Source organism: Pipra filicauda, unplaced genomic scaffold (assembly GCF_003945595.2).
Source record: "Pipra filicauda isolate LSUMZ 115617 unplaced genomic scaffold, ASM394559v2 scaffold303_size993520_pilon, whole genome shotgun sequence".
Taxonomy (NCBI): domain Eukaryota; kingdom Metazoa; phylum Chordata; class Aves; order Passeriformes; family Pipridae; genus Pipra; species Pipra filicauda.
This window is the reverse complement of record NW_024104425.1, coordinates 312270-329137: the sequence shown is the minus strand read 5'-3', so window position 1 is coordinate 329137 and position 16868 is coordinate 312270. Positions and strand designations below refer to the sequence as shown.

Here is a 16868-nt window from a genome sequence, read left to right as displayed (position 1 = left end):
AACTTAAATAGTTTTTCACTTTTTTTTTATTTTATTTTTCTCACTGACAAAGTTAGGAGAAACACTCATATCTCCTTTCAGCCTACATTTTGCTACACTGGACAAAGCAAAATTTCTGAGTCCTTTCTTGTGTGATAGGATCTCTATTTCCCTGGCCATTCTACTGGCCTTTTTCACAGGCTTTTTTTTTTTGTGTGATAGAATCATAGAACAACCCAGGTTGAAAGGGATCTCAAGAAATCATTTTGTCCAACCTTTGGCTGAAAAGCGAGCCTATATGAGTGCATCTACCACCTTGTCCAATTGCATCTTGGAAACCTCCACTGATGGGGACTCTACCATGTCCCTTGGGAGGTTGTTCCTGTGAATGTTCTCACTACGAAAAATTGTCTTCCTTACATCTTGAAAAAGCAGTGCTTTTCTCTAATGAGACTCTTCCTTTATTTTGCCAAGATGTATTTGAAATAGAAAATACTGTGCCATTCATCTGGCTTTCTATCCAATCAGTTCTGGGGATTGAACTGCTGTTTAATTTCAGAGAAGGTTTTTAATAAATGGTCTTCCTTTGGAACAAAGACAAAAAAATGTGATTTCAACAACAAGAGTTCACACACTTGAGGTGTACACAGTTCAGTTTCTGAACGCACCTTATTTTTCAGTACATAACCTGTGTGCAAGAGATTCACATATAACCTACTTTAGTAACTGGCTTAGCTTGACATTTTAAGAGTTGAGACTTTAAAGACTGTAACATAAAATATTTTTCAGTTTTATGCTTTCATCCTTGAAAAATGTCTAGGAGTCTTACCACTATATAAAACTACTACTTTGATGTAGTGTCTGAATTCAAACTCCTGGGAAGATGATCCCAGGCCACATTTGTGTTGATGTAATTTAGCAGAAACTAATGGAATCATTCAAAAGTTAGACATATATTGTTTCCTTTTTAAAAATACATATAGTATTAAAAATAAAATTTAATAGCAAAGATTTCTTGCTACTAGTGAACAAGGATGAGAGCTAATAGATTTAAGCATCCAGGTAAGATGCCTATAGGGCTTAGGAAGTGTCTCACTTTTCTGACATATTCATAATGCAGATTCCTTTTTCTTTGGTTGTGACCTACCTGCTAAGAATGAGAAGGTGGAATCATAAGTCTCAATTATCAAATATCAGAAACTTATTTTTACTTTATATTTTCTATTGAAACAACTGATTTTTTTTTTTAGATTTGACCTACAGTTTCTTGGATTATTTATGACACACTGAAAATATTTTTCCTTTTATGATTTATTCCTTAATACTGGGATCCAAAAAAGAAAATAATATTGAAGTTTTGACATATGAAATATGTTTATGAGTCAGATGACTGTATATGTCTTTGCAGAATATCTACAACTCTATAAAAATAACTTCACTTTTAAAACAATTTCATATATGTAAAAGATTCCTGCAAGAAATACTTCTCTCACAAAATTGTTTCCCAGTGAATCGTATTCTTTTTCTTGAGTATTTATGTTTTATTTTACCTTTCCATTGGCTGAGAAAACTATGGCTAATACCAGTGGGAAAAAAGATCTCAACTTCATCTTGAGGAGCAAGTTTAAATAAAGATTTATAAAGCTTTCAGTCTGAAAATAGCTACTTCAGTGTAAGTGTATTGGCAAAAAAATTATGAAACTATATATAATTATGCTATATTTTTCCAGATCTACAACCCCAGAAACTCTCAGTTATTAATTTTTTCCTTGCAATCTAATTTAATACTTTTAATGTATCTTTCAGATGTATTTTGCATTTTAAGTGTAGAGAAAAGTTGTGCAGCAGCTGCATCACTTATTACATGCTCCGATGATAGCTATTTGCCACTCAGTGAAGGCAGTTCAAAATATTTATGGAGACATAATTTGTTTACCTACTTTTTATACTAATACAAACCCACTATTTTATGATAAACTTCAAATTGCATTTTATACAATACGATACAATAAGATACAGGACTATAGTATACTATACATGTATATTACATGTATATGATATCATATTATATTACTTTTAGGGAGAACTAATAGATTAAACCACAAATTACATCAATATATTTTTATGCAAAAGATTCCCATAAATGTGCTCTCGACTACTTGAAAGGATTTACATATGGAACACGTACTTTTTCGCTTGACTGAATGGAAATATTTATTCGGGAGTAGATGTCTCATGATATTGCTTATCATTGGCTAATGGAGAGCAGAATTGGATGCATGAAGGAACAGAATTTTTTCCTGGTTCATAGACCATAGGGTCAGGGCTGCCAAAGTAATCATATAGAGTAAGAATGTAGAGGACAAAGGTTTGGAGTACCCACACAGAGAAATTTATTTCCATATTTTCATGGGTATAGAACTGGTGAAACTTGTATTATATCAAACACGCAGATATATTTTAGCTGACAAATCTTTTCTGTTTTCTTGTCTAAATTAATTTTATTATATCAAATGTAATTAAGTGGTAATATATGGATTATAATGTAGTTAAAACCACTCAACTCATTCTGATTTAAAAATAATACAAATGAAGCTTATTCTTCCTCACATTCTTTCAGCACATTTAGTTAATTAATATGTGTGAAAGAAGTGTAATTTGTCAGCATTCTGATCAGCAAGAAATAAACATAATCAAAGTATATTATATAGTATTATATTGTAAATTAATAATTCTACTTCAGCAGAAACAATTTAAGATAAATACAAATTACATTTAAATTGTTTTCTGTCTGCAGGACAAATTATCTTAAAAATGCTACAAGTAAGAGATAAATAAAATTCTATCAATATGTTTTCCTTTCAAATATTTCAGAGTATATAATTCTGTGTACACTAAACTCTATTAAAGACAGATTCTGCTTATACCTTTAATTTCTTCCCTCCCATCAGAAGTTGATGACATAACAAAGGCAGCTCTGAAGAGCTGTAGCAGCATAAAGTGAACTATACAGTGAAAACCTTTACAAAACAACTTCTGCTCTTTGCAACTCTGTATTTGCCCCTATGATATTTGCCTTTGCCTACTAGTCTTTCTGTATCAAAAAAATACAGAATGTCAGGAAAAAATGCTGGGCATTTACATGACTGCTGAGAAAGGGTGACCCTGTCATAACTCATGACAGGGAACTGCTGCAACATCAGAACCACAACATGTTGAGAACTGGAAGCTCATGAGTCACTTCTGTTCTCAGATTTCAGACTGTCTCCAATGATAGAACTGTTACCAATGGCAGGATCAAAATGTGTGGGGTTTTTTTCTGATCCTGGAAGGGCAGTAGTAGTTCCTAAAACATCTTGATACTATTAGCAAAACTTATAAGAATGTTAAGTATTAATTTCAAAATTGACCTAATACACTTGTCCATAGCTCTGTTAAAAAGCCCTATACAAAGTGTATTTTTAATAAATAATTTATGAAATAGAAAATGCTAAAAAAAAAAGAACAGCATCAAAAAGTATTTTTTCCATTTTAAAGAATGAGGTACTGTTCTCTGTGCTTGTTAATTTTCTGTTCTTTTAGGGAAAAAAAAAATAAAACAACAAACTTTATTTGGGCCAAATTGGAGACAGTCAAGTTTTCAATCTGAATTAGTTTCCTCCTAGTTAGCTAGTTCTCATTTACAGGGAAGTGTCAGAAGCTAACATTTTCAAAAAAGACGGAACTGCTAGAAAACAATTCTATCTTTTAAAAATTTTAAAAAATGGTCTGTTGCAACTATATTAAAGTAGCTTGGTAGTTGTTCCTAACTGCCTTTGTTTTTCTAAAGATCAAAATGCCTGTGCTTTAAAAGCACAGGCAAAAGAAATTTCTCCTGTAGTTTTTTAATGTATTTACATGTAAAACATTTTTTATTCTTATTTTCTTCAGCTCTTAATTTTCAATTTAAAAAGTAAAAAGTATCAGCTAATTTCTTTGGTGTTAATATTTTTGCTTTTATTTCCCCAAGTTTCTTCAGTATTATCATCAAAACAAATTAAAATATATTAATTTATATTAAAATATATAAGTCTTGATTCACCCTATAGGCCCTTTAGAACAATTTTTCATTATACTTCAGATTAAATCTTGCACCTTTGGTTGCTATTTACAAAAATACCAATTTATCTTTTCTTCATCTGGCACATGTAAGTTAGGAACAAGTGAACAACTCTACCCTGTTTTCCCACAGAAAGCTAATTTAAGCGTTTTTTGTTTTATAGATCTACCAAACTGAATTTCTAGGTCAATTTTCATAGGCTAAACTGTAAGGCAGTTTAATGCCTTCCACTGTTTCCAACTTTAGCCACACACCCATACAATTAAAATTTTCACAAAGCAGAATATGAGCTAAGTTAAAGCTTCAATGGCTTGAAGTGTATGCAATAATATCCGTGTTTTAAACCTTGCATTTCTACATCCAAGAACACAGAACTTGTGCTGCTGTGGTTTCCTGAGAAGTGCTGAAGGTTAGTACAAATTGGCATTTCCTAAAGTGGCAGGTCTGATCTGTCATGAGTTTCTGAAGCCAGTAGCCCAGCAGTGGTGATACTGCTGCAGTACCATGCTCCCTGCCCCAAACAGTGGCAAGGTTGGGAGGATTTTTTTCCCAAAAGGCACATGCACACAACTACAGGACATATATACATGTGTATACTCACAACCAGCCACAGAGACAGGAAATATTGCACTTGAACAAAATAAGGGGCACCAACAGTTGACCTTCTCTGGTCAAGAAGGATTAAAGTCAGTTAGAGGAAAATACATGTATATATAAGTACATGCATACAATGTGGATCCCCCTGGCAGCTGGACTCAATCAGTCATTCTGTTCAGTAGTTGTCGGCAGATCCCACTCTCTCCTGTTGTTGGTATCTGGGCATAAGATTACAAGCCACTGATATTCAGATCTGTACATATATACAAAGAGGACCCCTGGTGGTCTAGTGGTTAGGATGCAGCACTCTCACCGCTGCGGTCTGGGTTTGATTCCGAGTCAGGGAACTCTCCTGGGCAGATGGAGCTAGTCAGCCCTGTAAGGCCATCCATCTAAGAGAAGGTCACTCTAAACAAACCTACGTCCTGAGGATCTCGCTGCCACTGTCCAAGCTCACTCGGCCCCGGCAGATGAACCTTAGGATTAAAGGGTGGGCTCAGTTCAGCGCACACTGTGTCTCACCTAAAAAATGCACTGCGCAGGCTCAAAGGGTAAAGACCTTTCCCAAATCTTCATTCACGAAGACTGGCCACGAAACATATACACAGACAGGTGCTCAGACACGCATGCACTCATGCACACACATCGTGGATGCACCCACTAACTGTACCCTACATGTGCTTCCAAACTCACTTTTCTGACCTTTTAAGTTAGGAACTTTGATAAGTCCTGTGAAGCAAATAATAACTACTCTGGGAATCTGATAGGTTCTTCAAATCTCCCAGTTTACAATACATTAAGGAAATCATCATGGCTAGGCTTCGCGAAAGAAGATTTGGGAATTAAGGAAATACATCTATATTAATTAAATAAAAAATAAACTTGCAATAATTCATGTACGTAGTCAGCTAGAATTTATAATAAAGGATGTATAATGGTTAATTTTGCCTCTCAGTTTTTCATTTTCATGATGTTTAATCTCATAATACCTTTGTAAATAGTTACTTTACATGTCTTCACTCATTACAAAGTTAGATAGGTTATGTAAAATGGTTTTTAAACCTAATTTATTCTGTCATTGAAAGTCTGAAACCAAAACACCCATCTGATAATTTTTGAATCAATTCTAATTTTACAGTTTTTAATTTTTTTTTTAACAGAAAAAAACTATATACATATAAAATATGCAGGTTGAGCACTCGAACACATTCCCATCATTGAGCAGATAAAATTACTATAAGCCACTACTTTAAATCATGAGGGGTTTTATTTACATTCTCCCTATATAACTGGTCCTGGAGTACTGTTCTTATGAAAAAATCTTAAGGAATAAGTAAATATGCAGTTCTGAATTTGGATATGCTCTGGAACTGTTATTTTAAAGGGCATTGCTGTAAAACATAAATTTGTAAGACTCTTAAATATCTTTTCAACATCAATTCAACCCATTCTTCTTTTATTATTTTCACTTTCTTTTGACACCAGGTTATCAGTGAACACAAATAAGAACAGGCAAATTGCCTATTCTGAATTCCCAGTTGGAAGAGGGTCAGATTGGGTAGGACTAACCTGGGAAGTAAATGTGAACATGCTATCTTTAAACCAGGTAGATGGCAAACTGTGTTATCAAAGCATAGAGCTCAGTCTTTTTTCTACACTCTGCTTAGGCACTTCATATAAGATAACTTCAGAGTGTAGTCAGACTGTTTGAATAGACTATAGCTCTTTGGCCAAATCATCCAAATTGAAACTTTTTTTTTCCTTAAAGAATATTCAGGAAAGAAAAGATAATTTCAGAGTTGTTACTGTTCATGTAATGAACCGTTCATGGCCTGTAATACTAAGAGATCTGAGGAACTTAACTAAGTAATCTTTGTAGAAACTAGACACAGTGGTCACCTGCTGACTGTTGTGTTATTTTCCAGCTATTGTTCATTACTAGAAGGGATTTGGAGTCACAGGATTACCAACATTAGTGCTTTTCTAGGCAATTACGTGTGACTTGAAATGAACTGTGATATTTGGTTGGTTTATTTTCCTTTACTTTCTTTTCCAATGACCAGAGAAGGGCATTAAAAAAGTGACCAGAACTTTTCATGCTGGAATCTTGAGTATTTTATGGTCCAAATATTCATGTTACAAGTATCTACACTACTATCCTCTGAAGTTTTGCAGTCTGTATTTCATAATACCTTGCTGTGGGTTTATTATCTTCAATAAAGATAACCGGGCTGGTAATTTTGATATTGAAACAATGCATGTAGGGTGGATTTACTGTGAGAAAGCTCATCTAATCACAACTGAAACTAACCAGATACAGCCTGCATGAAGGGTTAGTGCAATATTTAGCTTGTTTCCATGCTGTGTTCTTCCTGGGAGTACAGTTAAATCCAAATATTTCAGATCTTGGTTTACTTTTGATCTTGAAAATAGGCTTAATGGCTACACTTAAAATATATAAAAGTTGAATCGACAGTAAAGATATGAATTAGTAGAGGTAACCAATAAATGCAGAAACTTGATTAGGAGTGAAAGATAAATTAGATAAATTTAATTCAGGACTTGAATTCTATACTAATTTTACAATACTTTCATTTTTTTGAAAATTAACACTGTTATTAGATACCCAAGTGATAGGAAAATAAAGCACATTGGAATTTAGGATAAGGGGGAAAATCCTAGGTTACTGAGGTCAGTTCCACAATGCAAAGAATGACAAAAAATAACCTGGAATGGACAGCGCGGAGTTCCCTGGTTTGACCTTAACAATGCTTCCACCTAAAAAGCACTGCTTGTTTTCCTTCTATGATATCTGCAAGTGGAAACAGTGTTTCACGTCAGGAAGAAAGCTTTTTGAAAAAATAATGTGTTCTTAACCAAAAATCTAATATTTTTATCATCAATGATTAGTAATGTATCAAAATGTAGTGACTAATCATATTTCCAAATATAACAGCACAACTATCAATGCTGATAAATTATAGCAACTCTTAAATTAGGAACAAAATTATGATTTACCTCCTAATAATCTACATTTTTTGTACCCTCTGCAATCAATGTACTAACTACTTCAAATTATCTACATTTTCATTGATACTTAGGTAGACTCATTGGAAATATATGATATTAAATAATCCAGAACACTCCAAATACTGGTGGTTGTGTGATGCCTTCCAAATAAGTTGTCTGTGTATGGCCAGTCTTCGCAAGCGAAGATTTGGGAAAGGTCTTTACCCTTTGAGCCTGCGCAGTGGATTTGTTAGGTGAGACACAGTGTGCGCTGAACTGAGCCCACCCTTTAATCCTAAGGTTCATCTGCCGGGGCCGAGCAAGCTTGGACGGTGGCAGCGAGGTCCTCAGGACGTAGGTTTGTTTAGAGTGACCTTCTCTTAGATGGATGGCCTTACAGGGCTGACGAGCTCCATCTGCCCAGGGGAGTTTCCCTGACCGGGAATGCGAACCCAGACCGCAGCGGTGAGAGTGCTGCATCCTAACCACTAGACCACCAGGGGTCTCCCAATAAGTTGTCTAAGACAAGAACGAAAAGGAGATTCTTTGAAGGCGTGTCTGATATCTGACTCCTCTTGTATTCTGTGCAGGTTGTGCTTGGTATCTTATGTGAGAACCTACCCTTATATTAGAATTCATAAATAAATTCTGCAACAAAGAGCAAAAAGAACTCATATGCTGATTGTGCTGGGACATTACATTCTTATCTGCATTTGTTGTCATTTTGCTGACATAAATATCAACTCTATAGAAATTATTTTTTCCGATGTTCACAAATGCATCATAGATTGTCAATTCATGGTGATTCTGAAGGGTTTTCAATTTGTTTTCTAAACGAAATAAGGTTGAAACGACAAAAAAATAAGAAAAAAATACATAAAATCATCTTTCTTTTCTAACACATATGATTGTTCTAATTTATTGATTTATTTGTATTTAGCACTTTAAAAAATAATTTCTTAAGAAAATAAAAAATATATAAATAAACCTCCATTTAACAGTATGTCATGCTTTCACGATACATCTTTCACAACTCAACTCCTGGAAACCTCATACAGAAAAGAATACTTTTTCTCCATTTAAATAATTACACTAAAATACATGGAAAGACATGGAACAGAAGAAAAGGATAAAAATATTCAATAGGACCCCTTTTATGTTATTTATGGATTTTTTAAATATATTCTAGGAACTATAATGATTTGATTATGTTTTTATTCTTCCGCTCAAACAGAATGTACCAGTGGTTGTGCAAAGATTAGTGGTGATATTTGGAATTAGCACAGAACAAAGCTGTAGATGTGTGGTGGCTGACCTTGGCTGGTTCTCAGACCCTTACCCAGCCATTCTCTCACCCTGTCTTCTCACCAGCATGAGGGGAGAAGAAAAGATTAAAAAGCTTATGGGTAGAGAAAAAGACAGAGAGATCACTTACCTGTTACTGTCATGGGTAAAGGGGGCTCAAATTGAGGAAAATTGATTTAATTTATTCCCAGTTAATGCAGTTTTGCATAGTGAGAACCAAAGACAAATTACCACAACCTTCCCTATCCCTGCTTCTTTACATTTCCCCCGAGGTGCCTCCCCTCGGCTGTGGGCTCAGCTGTGCCCTGACATGGGTGGGTTGGAGCTGGCTGGAACTGGCTGTGCCCAGCACGGGACAGCCCCGGCCCCCCCTCACAGAACACCCTGCAGCCCCAGCTGGGGCACCAGCACCCTGCAGTGTGTCAAAGTGCCCGTAAGAAATGAGAAAACTGAGTTTCCCTTTCCTTATTCAAGCCTAATTAGTCTTCAGATTTTTGTTTTACTGATACCCACTTTCCTCCTTTAAGCAACATGCACAACTGCAACACACACCACAGTAACTGAGCCAGGCACTTTACACATCCTAAAGACCTGACTCACACGGCACATCTTTGCTACGCCTCAGTGTATTGGTACTCCTTATTTTGTTCCTCTCCACAGTAGTAAGGATTAGAAGATGGATGAGAGATAATTGATGTACTCTCTCTTATACTGACATGGCAAAATTCTGAAAAGGTATTGAGCAACCTCATCTAGCAGAAGGTGTCCCTGCTCCTGGCAGCGGGCTTGGAACCAGTTAATCTTTAAGGTCAGTCTGACCCAAAACATTTTGTGATTCTATCATAAAAGTACTAAAATTACTCTAATACAAGCAAAACACTTGAAAATTTCTATCTAGTTTGCATGCTGCTATGAATGTCTTCTTTCTTTCTGGTAGCTCGTCCTGCTTCATTTATTGCTTTATTCCATCAATAAAGACATATATTTAAAATATTGAATAAGAAATTAGTAAAATTTAACTCTTTGTAAATAAAACACAGAAGCTCTAACTTCAGGTTTCCTTTTTCAGGGGAATATGGATCATAACACCTCTTGGCTTTAGATACAGAACAACATTTGAAGTACAGGTTTTATGCTAATAGCACACATAATGATGAAGAAAATCAAAACTTATCCTACTTCCTTTGCAGGTTTTTCAGGTCGATACTGTGAAACAGAAATGAACGAGTGTGATTCTGCTCCCTGCTTGAATGGTGCTGTCTGTCAGAATGATGTCAACAGCTATGATTGTTTTTGCCCGGAAGGTAAATTGTTGAAAATAATTTATTTTTATTATCTTTGACAATTTTCAAAACTGTCTGCAGTTTGCAAAACAACTTTTCGACAGTCTTCAAAGCCGTCGTTAAAATTTCCTTTCTGTGAAAAATTTCCTTTCTGTGAAAGTTATTAATTCTTTTCCAAAGTCTCATTTACATCTTTCCTTACTGAGGCAATATGCCCACCAAAACAACTAAGGGTGGAGACAGATATACTTGGAAGCGGTACCTTTTTTTCAGACAGAACTTTGTGATTGCAGCACAGTCCAAAGGAGTGAAAAAAAAGATAAATGAGAAGTACATGAATTCCATGGAAAGTATAATCAATAAACTTATAAAAAAACTATTTCAACCTGAGTTACTAATGGGCAGCTTTCTGAGTCTAGCAAGCAAATGACAATGGTCATAGTAATTACTTTAATAGGTTTCCACTACAAAAATCTATTAAAATTTTCACAGACAAAAATAATGTGATTTTCAGCACCAGTAGTCCGTTTCTTTAAAAATACACAGTGCTCAGTGTTATCAGAACTCTATGAACAAATGAATGATATCAAGAAAAAAGTAGTCAAAGTAAAATGTTTCAAAACATTTAAAATTACAGTGTCATTCTGAAATACTTTCAAAAATGGGTTTTCTGAATATTTGTAGGTTTAGATTTATTTTAATTGGATTTTTATTTAAAAATAAAGCAAATCTGTTATGTTGTTTCTATGTTTTAAACTTTTTTGATTTTAATCTTCGAATTGTACTATTTTCTAAGTATATGATCATGGGAGCTGATTTCATAACTTACAATATTTCGGTATGTATATATTAATATCAACATTCCAGTGGTGATAACTTCAGAAACTCATCACAAAAGATGAAATTGCCACAAATAAGCACAGCCTCTGTAATTAATTGGCTTAAATTAGAAGCCAAAACAGACATTGGAAGGTAGCTGAAAATTAACCTTGGAAAAGATCATTCTGCTGTTTAGACTGCATGGCCAGCTTATAAAAATAAATCTCGGCATCCACATTGATAATTTTGTGGCTTACTTGTTATCTGTGAGGCATGAGTCTGATTAAACTCCAAATGCAAGTAAGAACTGTTATTCTATACATTATTAATGAATTAAGGGTAATTCTAAAATTTTATGACTTAAGGAACAGTGAAAATTGGTTCCATGGTCAGTTTGAGAAATTATGAGAATATGCCTTGCACTGAGGGTGCCAGTAGCTTAGCATTAGTCATGGTCTTCCTGCAACCATGGCCTTTGACAGCACTAATGATAGTCATTTTGTAGCATGACCATGAATTAGAATACATTTACAAAAGCATAAAATGTCAGATATTAGAGAGGAGATTCTCTCGCAATCAACTACAAAAAAACGCTGTTGGACTTCTGAGGTTGCTAAAAGTCACTATGACACAAGAAACTGGGGTTGTTTAGTCTAGAGAAAAAGAGGCTCAGGGAGGACCTCATTGCTCTCTACAGCTACCTGAAAGGAGGTTACAGTGAGGTGGGAGTTGGCCTCTTCTGCTGTATCTCAAGTGAAAGGACGAGAGGAAATAGCCTCAAGTTGCACTAGGGTAGGTTGGGATCAGATATTCGAAAAAAAAAAATATCACTGAAAGAGTGCTTAGACATTGGAATAAGTTTCACAGGGAGATGGTGAAGTCACCATCTCAGGAAGTATTCAAGAGGCATCTGGATGTGGCACTTGGAGATATTGTTTGGGAGGGATTATGGCGGTGCTGGATTGGTAGTTGGACTGGATGATCTAGAAGGTCTCTTCCATCTTGATAATTCTGTGATACTGTGAAATAAATAAAGAAAAAATAGAGAAATAATTGAGAGCTGATTTTAAGAGAGATTTTAAGAGCTGACTTTTATTTTGGGAACAGATGTCCAAATCCCAACATCACTTAATCTGCAATGTTGTCAAAATGTCAGCAGATACATAAATTCTTAAGTCTCTGCTAAAATACAAGTTCAAAATAAGTTCAAAATCCTAAATTTGTTAATAATTTATAATTTATGTATTTATAATAATTTATTATCTCTTTTTAAAGTATATTTGATGGACAAATGCATTTTTCAATTCATGACAGAGCAGAAAAAGCTTTTAGAATGATCTTGCCATAAAACTTCAAATTATTTTTTACGAGAGTAAACTGAAAACAAGGAACCCAAAGACATGCTTTAGAAAAATAAGGCACAAATATAGCTGAATAATGTAAAGCTCTTTTCTGTTTTTTTTTCAAACCAAGGATTTGAAGGTCTGAACTGTGAAATCAACTTTGATGAGTGTGCTTTTGGCTTCTGTAAAAGCAATTCAACTTGTTTAGATCTAGTTGCAGACTACATATGTGCTTGTCCTCCAGGATTCACTGGTAAGATTTATTTTAACCTTGGAAAGATATTAAATAGCTAGACTATTTATTTTCTTTTCTGAAATTAATTGCATTTTGTTCAGTGTTTTAGCATTACTGAATAAAAACTCAACTCAGTTTTCTGTGTGATTGATAATCTGCTTTAATTTCCCTCCTGATATGGTAATAAATGAAAGCAGTGTATGTTTGCTATTTGATTAGTTAATGGAAGGCAAAACTGTATTTTGCCTAGAAAAAAAAGTGTTCAAAAAACACCCAGCCTATGAAACATAGGTGAGCAGGTAGCTATAGCTGGTGCTATTTTTCTTCAGAAGATCTTATATGAGATATACTTGACTGAGATGAAAAAATGAACACAATTTTAGTAGGAGGACACTTTGTTCTCTTCAAGGAAGATGCCATCAGATCCTCATGATAAACAGCTTGTAAGTTGCACAATTATTTGTGTGTCTAACAGGTTTAAGAAAATATCTCTTGCATCAGGAATAGTCTTCATGGCCTTACTTTCTGCCAGAAGCAGCTAACAGGATCATGGGGAAATCAATAAAACTGTCTCAAAAAATATACCATTTTAACAACTATGTTGGAGGCTGGAACACCTTGACTTTAAGCTGCTGATTTCAGGGAGGCAAATGGAGCATCATTAATCATAAGTGATAACAGGAAGACAAGTAGTGGCAGTCTAAGAAATCATACATGGTTAGTAGGTGTTCTAATAAAAAGTTAAACAGATATGTACAAGAGTTCAAAATCTTTGGAGAGGAAAGAAAAAAAAATGAAAGGATCTATTACTTAGAAAAGTTAAAAAATCAATGAAGGATGAGGAGGCAAAATTAGGTTAGAAGTAGAGCATTTCAGGTTGATAGTGACACCAGTGACAGTTTAGGAGCACTTCATACATATTTTGTCAATGGTTAAAAATAGGAAGATGGAACATAAGGAATGTAAGATGACACACAGAGATTTAGAATCTGTGAAAGTAATAATAGTTGCAATTTCCACAGACATCTGCGAGTTTTCTTGATTCATGCAAACATATTCTAATATTATTCAGCATTTCAAAACTGAGATGTGCCCTATTTCCTACAAGATCTTATTCTCCTTTTTACTTTGGTAACTGTCTTTGCTGTCACGAGTTTGCATAGTATATGTCTATTTCATATCAATTTTGAAAATAACACAGGTGATTGCAATGTATTTGTTTATACAAGAGAAGAAGTTTTAATGCAATAATTTTAAAAGAAGGAGCTTTGAAAACTTTGTGCTATACTGCTAGAATCAAAATGGAAAATGTCTAGCTTTTCTGTAGCAAGCTGCTAACAGTCAGTTTGAACAAGGATGTGCAAGAAAAGTTGTTCCTTTGAAAATACAGCTACACTACTTTGGGATATGATAGAATCCACATTACAGAGCCAGAACTATAAACTAATGTGTGTGTGTCACCAAGACAGCCTAGGATAGAGGATGTTTTCCTTAGGACAAACTCTAATCCTAAATTCATACTGATGCAAACAGTTAGTCAATGACATATCTGTTAATTCCAAGACAAAAGGGATTCAGGATCTATCAATGGTAAAAACAGTTACCAGTAAGTTATAAGTAGACTTTAATGGATACCTTAAGGCTTATATTGAAGTCATAGGTCACATGACTGCATAATGCACCATTGTGAAACAGTTCTATTTTCTCCTGCCTTTCCTATGTGAGAGACTTCTCATCAAAAATATGCTGTTGATCTCACTTCATATTAGCTTTTTTTTTTGTTTGTGAGATAGGACAGCTCCCACAAGAAAGCAAATCCAACACTCTACTGACTGGAATTATAAGTAGGAACAAGGACCCTCCTGATTACACTGAATATTTTCATCTGTGCTCATGCTGTTCGTATAATTAATTTGCAGTCAGTCATTGTGGATCTCATTAGGTCTACTCTCTCCAAGTCTTCCAGGATCTGCTTCAGTGTCCCTAGAAAGATTCTTCAATGCAAAATACTGCATATTTGAGCTCCTACCTTCTAAGAAAAGCAAACAGTGGTCCAAGAATGGTATAAATGGTGCAAGAGGCTATTGTCATAGTAGCAGTGATATACTCAGCTTGTTAAGGGCGAAAGGAAACACAGTGTATATATAGGAACAGTTTGTTTATCCTCTTAATATTTAAACAATGTAGAGAAGTGCCATTAACAGCACAGTTAGCTCATTAGAACAGTTAGCTCTGATTACATGGAGGAACAAGTTAGAAAGTTCACCAACAGATCTGCTAATGCCCTGTCAATCACACCTTATATTCTTCTGACGAGACCTGATCAAGGAAACGAAATTTGAAAATGTCAAGTAAATGTATATGACTGATTTTTACTTCTCTATTTCTTTTAAACACATTTTTGCTTTCCTAGCATGTTAAAACTCATTTCCAAATAAAGTTAACCTTTAGCATCTGAACTAGTTGGGCATAAATTTGTCTAGTTGGTTGTTTCTTTTGCTGTTTACTAGCTCTGTGCCTGGCGGCATCAATCCTATTTGGTGTCACATGCCTTATGCACTAAAGCTCTGCTGGAAGGGCAGCTTTGGACAGGAGGGAGACAGCTGCCTGTTTGAATGGCCTTGGCTGTGGTGCGCCACAGGTAGCGGAGCTTGGTCCTTCCCTGGGAACAGAGCTGGAAAGAGGCAATGCTGTGCGTGTGGCAGGGAGAAGGGCTGGGTGGAGCGAGAAAATCTTCTGCTGAAGGAAAGCCAGCAGAGCAGGAACACCCAAAACAGCTGAGAGAGTCCTGAGAGGACCAGGGAGTCTTCTTGCAGCTTCTGCTTCCTAGAGCATCTTTTTGTTGTTAGAAGAGTGAGTACTGGAGTACTGGAAGCCTTTGCAACCTGCTGCATGGCATTTCCTTTACTCTTTGCAAGATAGGCAGACAGAGAAAAGCAGCTCCTGAGAAAAACAAGGAAAATACTTTCTCTCTTCAATCAAAGCTTGCTCTCAAGTGCCCTCTCGTGGGAGTCTGCATATGCAGGATCACGGTAATTATCCCACAGTAAAGGGCTACTAGACAAATGGAGAGATGGCAGCACTGCAACCTCCTCCCTCACAACGCTTTGTTCAATTTTGCTAATTAGAGGGGTTTTGAGAACCTCTGGCTGTAAACCTGACTAGCCTCAAAAATTAGAAAAAGACTTGCTCAGCATATCCAGATTAGTTAATTCTGGGCATTAACCAAACCTGAAGACAGGTGAAGTAAGGAATTTTAATATTTTTGTCCTATTAATATTTAATATTAAACAATAGGACAAACCTTTAGTCCCTGAAGTAGTAAGATACCTTGAAGCAAAGCATCAATCAGGTGGGATGGTATTGAAGTCATCAATGATACAGAAGGAGAAGGCAATTTTATGAGGTGTTGGTTACTGACCGTTTTCTTTATTTGAGTGGATTTTCTCTGGTAATGAAAGACACTGGGATGAAAGAATTTTGTAAGTCGCTGTTCTGGGATGAGAAGACATGGTTTTTTAATCTTAAATAAATGATGTGATTATATTTTGTTCATTGTAAAGCCTTTGTCCATTTTAAATTTTAGAAGAGATTATTAGTTAAACAGATTTCAATAGTGTGCTTCCAAAGTGATTTTTACCTTAGCACTTAGCACTGAAGTTTGTTGTAGTTTTTATGCATGAGATTCTTAATCTGACTTCTTCACTTATATCATTGTCCATATGAATTATCTATGTGCAAAATCATCCTTGCTTTAGGTTTACCTGTTCATTATTATAATGAAACAGTATGAATCAATAGTCAGATTCTACCATCAGTCACATGTTGACTTAAAAATCTTTAGGTTTTATACAACAGATTAAATAAATTTGAAAGCCTTTTAATCTGCTTTCTGAAGATCAGATCTATGTAGTTTCATCTAAGATGTCTCATACTATTGAGCTTTTGGAACTTTGTGTAGCTATTGTGGCTAAACAAGTGCTCAGTGCAACACTGAACATTCAAAAACCAAAATCATAAAAGGATGTGCAGTGTCTTCCAGCTCAATTCATTCAATGATAAGACAAAAAGCGATACCTTTCTTTGTGCTTTTGAAAATCTTTTCCTGTCCATTCTTTTCCTATGGAAAAGAATCTTTGTTTTCAGTAAGCCTGCAAAAGTTATTCTATTTTAGGCAGCTTCTGTCTGACACATACATT

General features: G+C 35.2%; 1 protein-coding gene across 1 annotated transcript in view; it reads left to right on the top strand.

Moving 5' to 3' along the window:
- The window catches only part of LOC113982944 (protein eyes shut homolog), a gene marked incomplete at its 3' end in the record, with an annotated part of 505234 nt that overhangs the window by 184600 nt on the left and 303766 nt on the right, over nt 1-16868 (top strand). Inside the window, exons 13-14 of the mRNA XM_039383315.1 lie at nt 10180-10293; nt 12565-12687. Of these exons, the coding sequence (XP_039239249.1) occupies nt 10180-10293; nt 12565-12687 (237 nt within the window). The remainder of the gene's footprint in view (nt 1-10179; nt 10294-12564; nt 12688-16868) is intronic.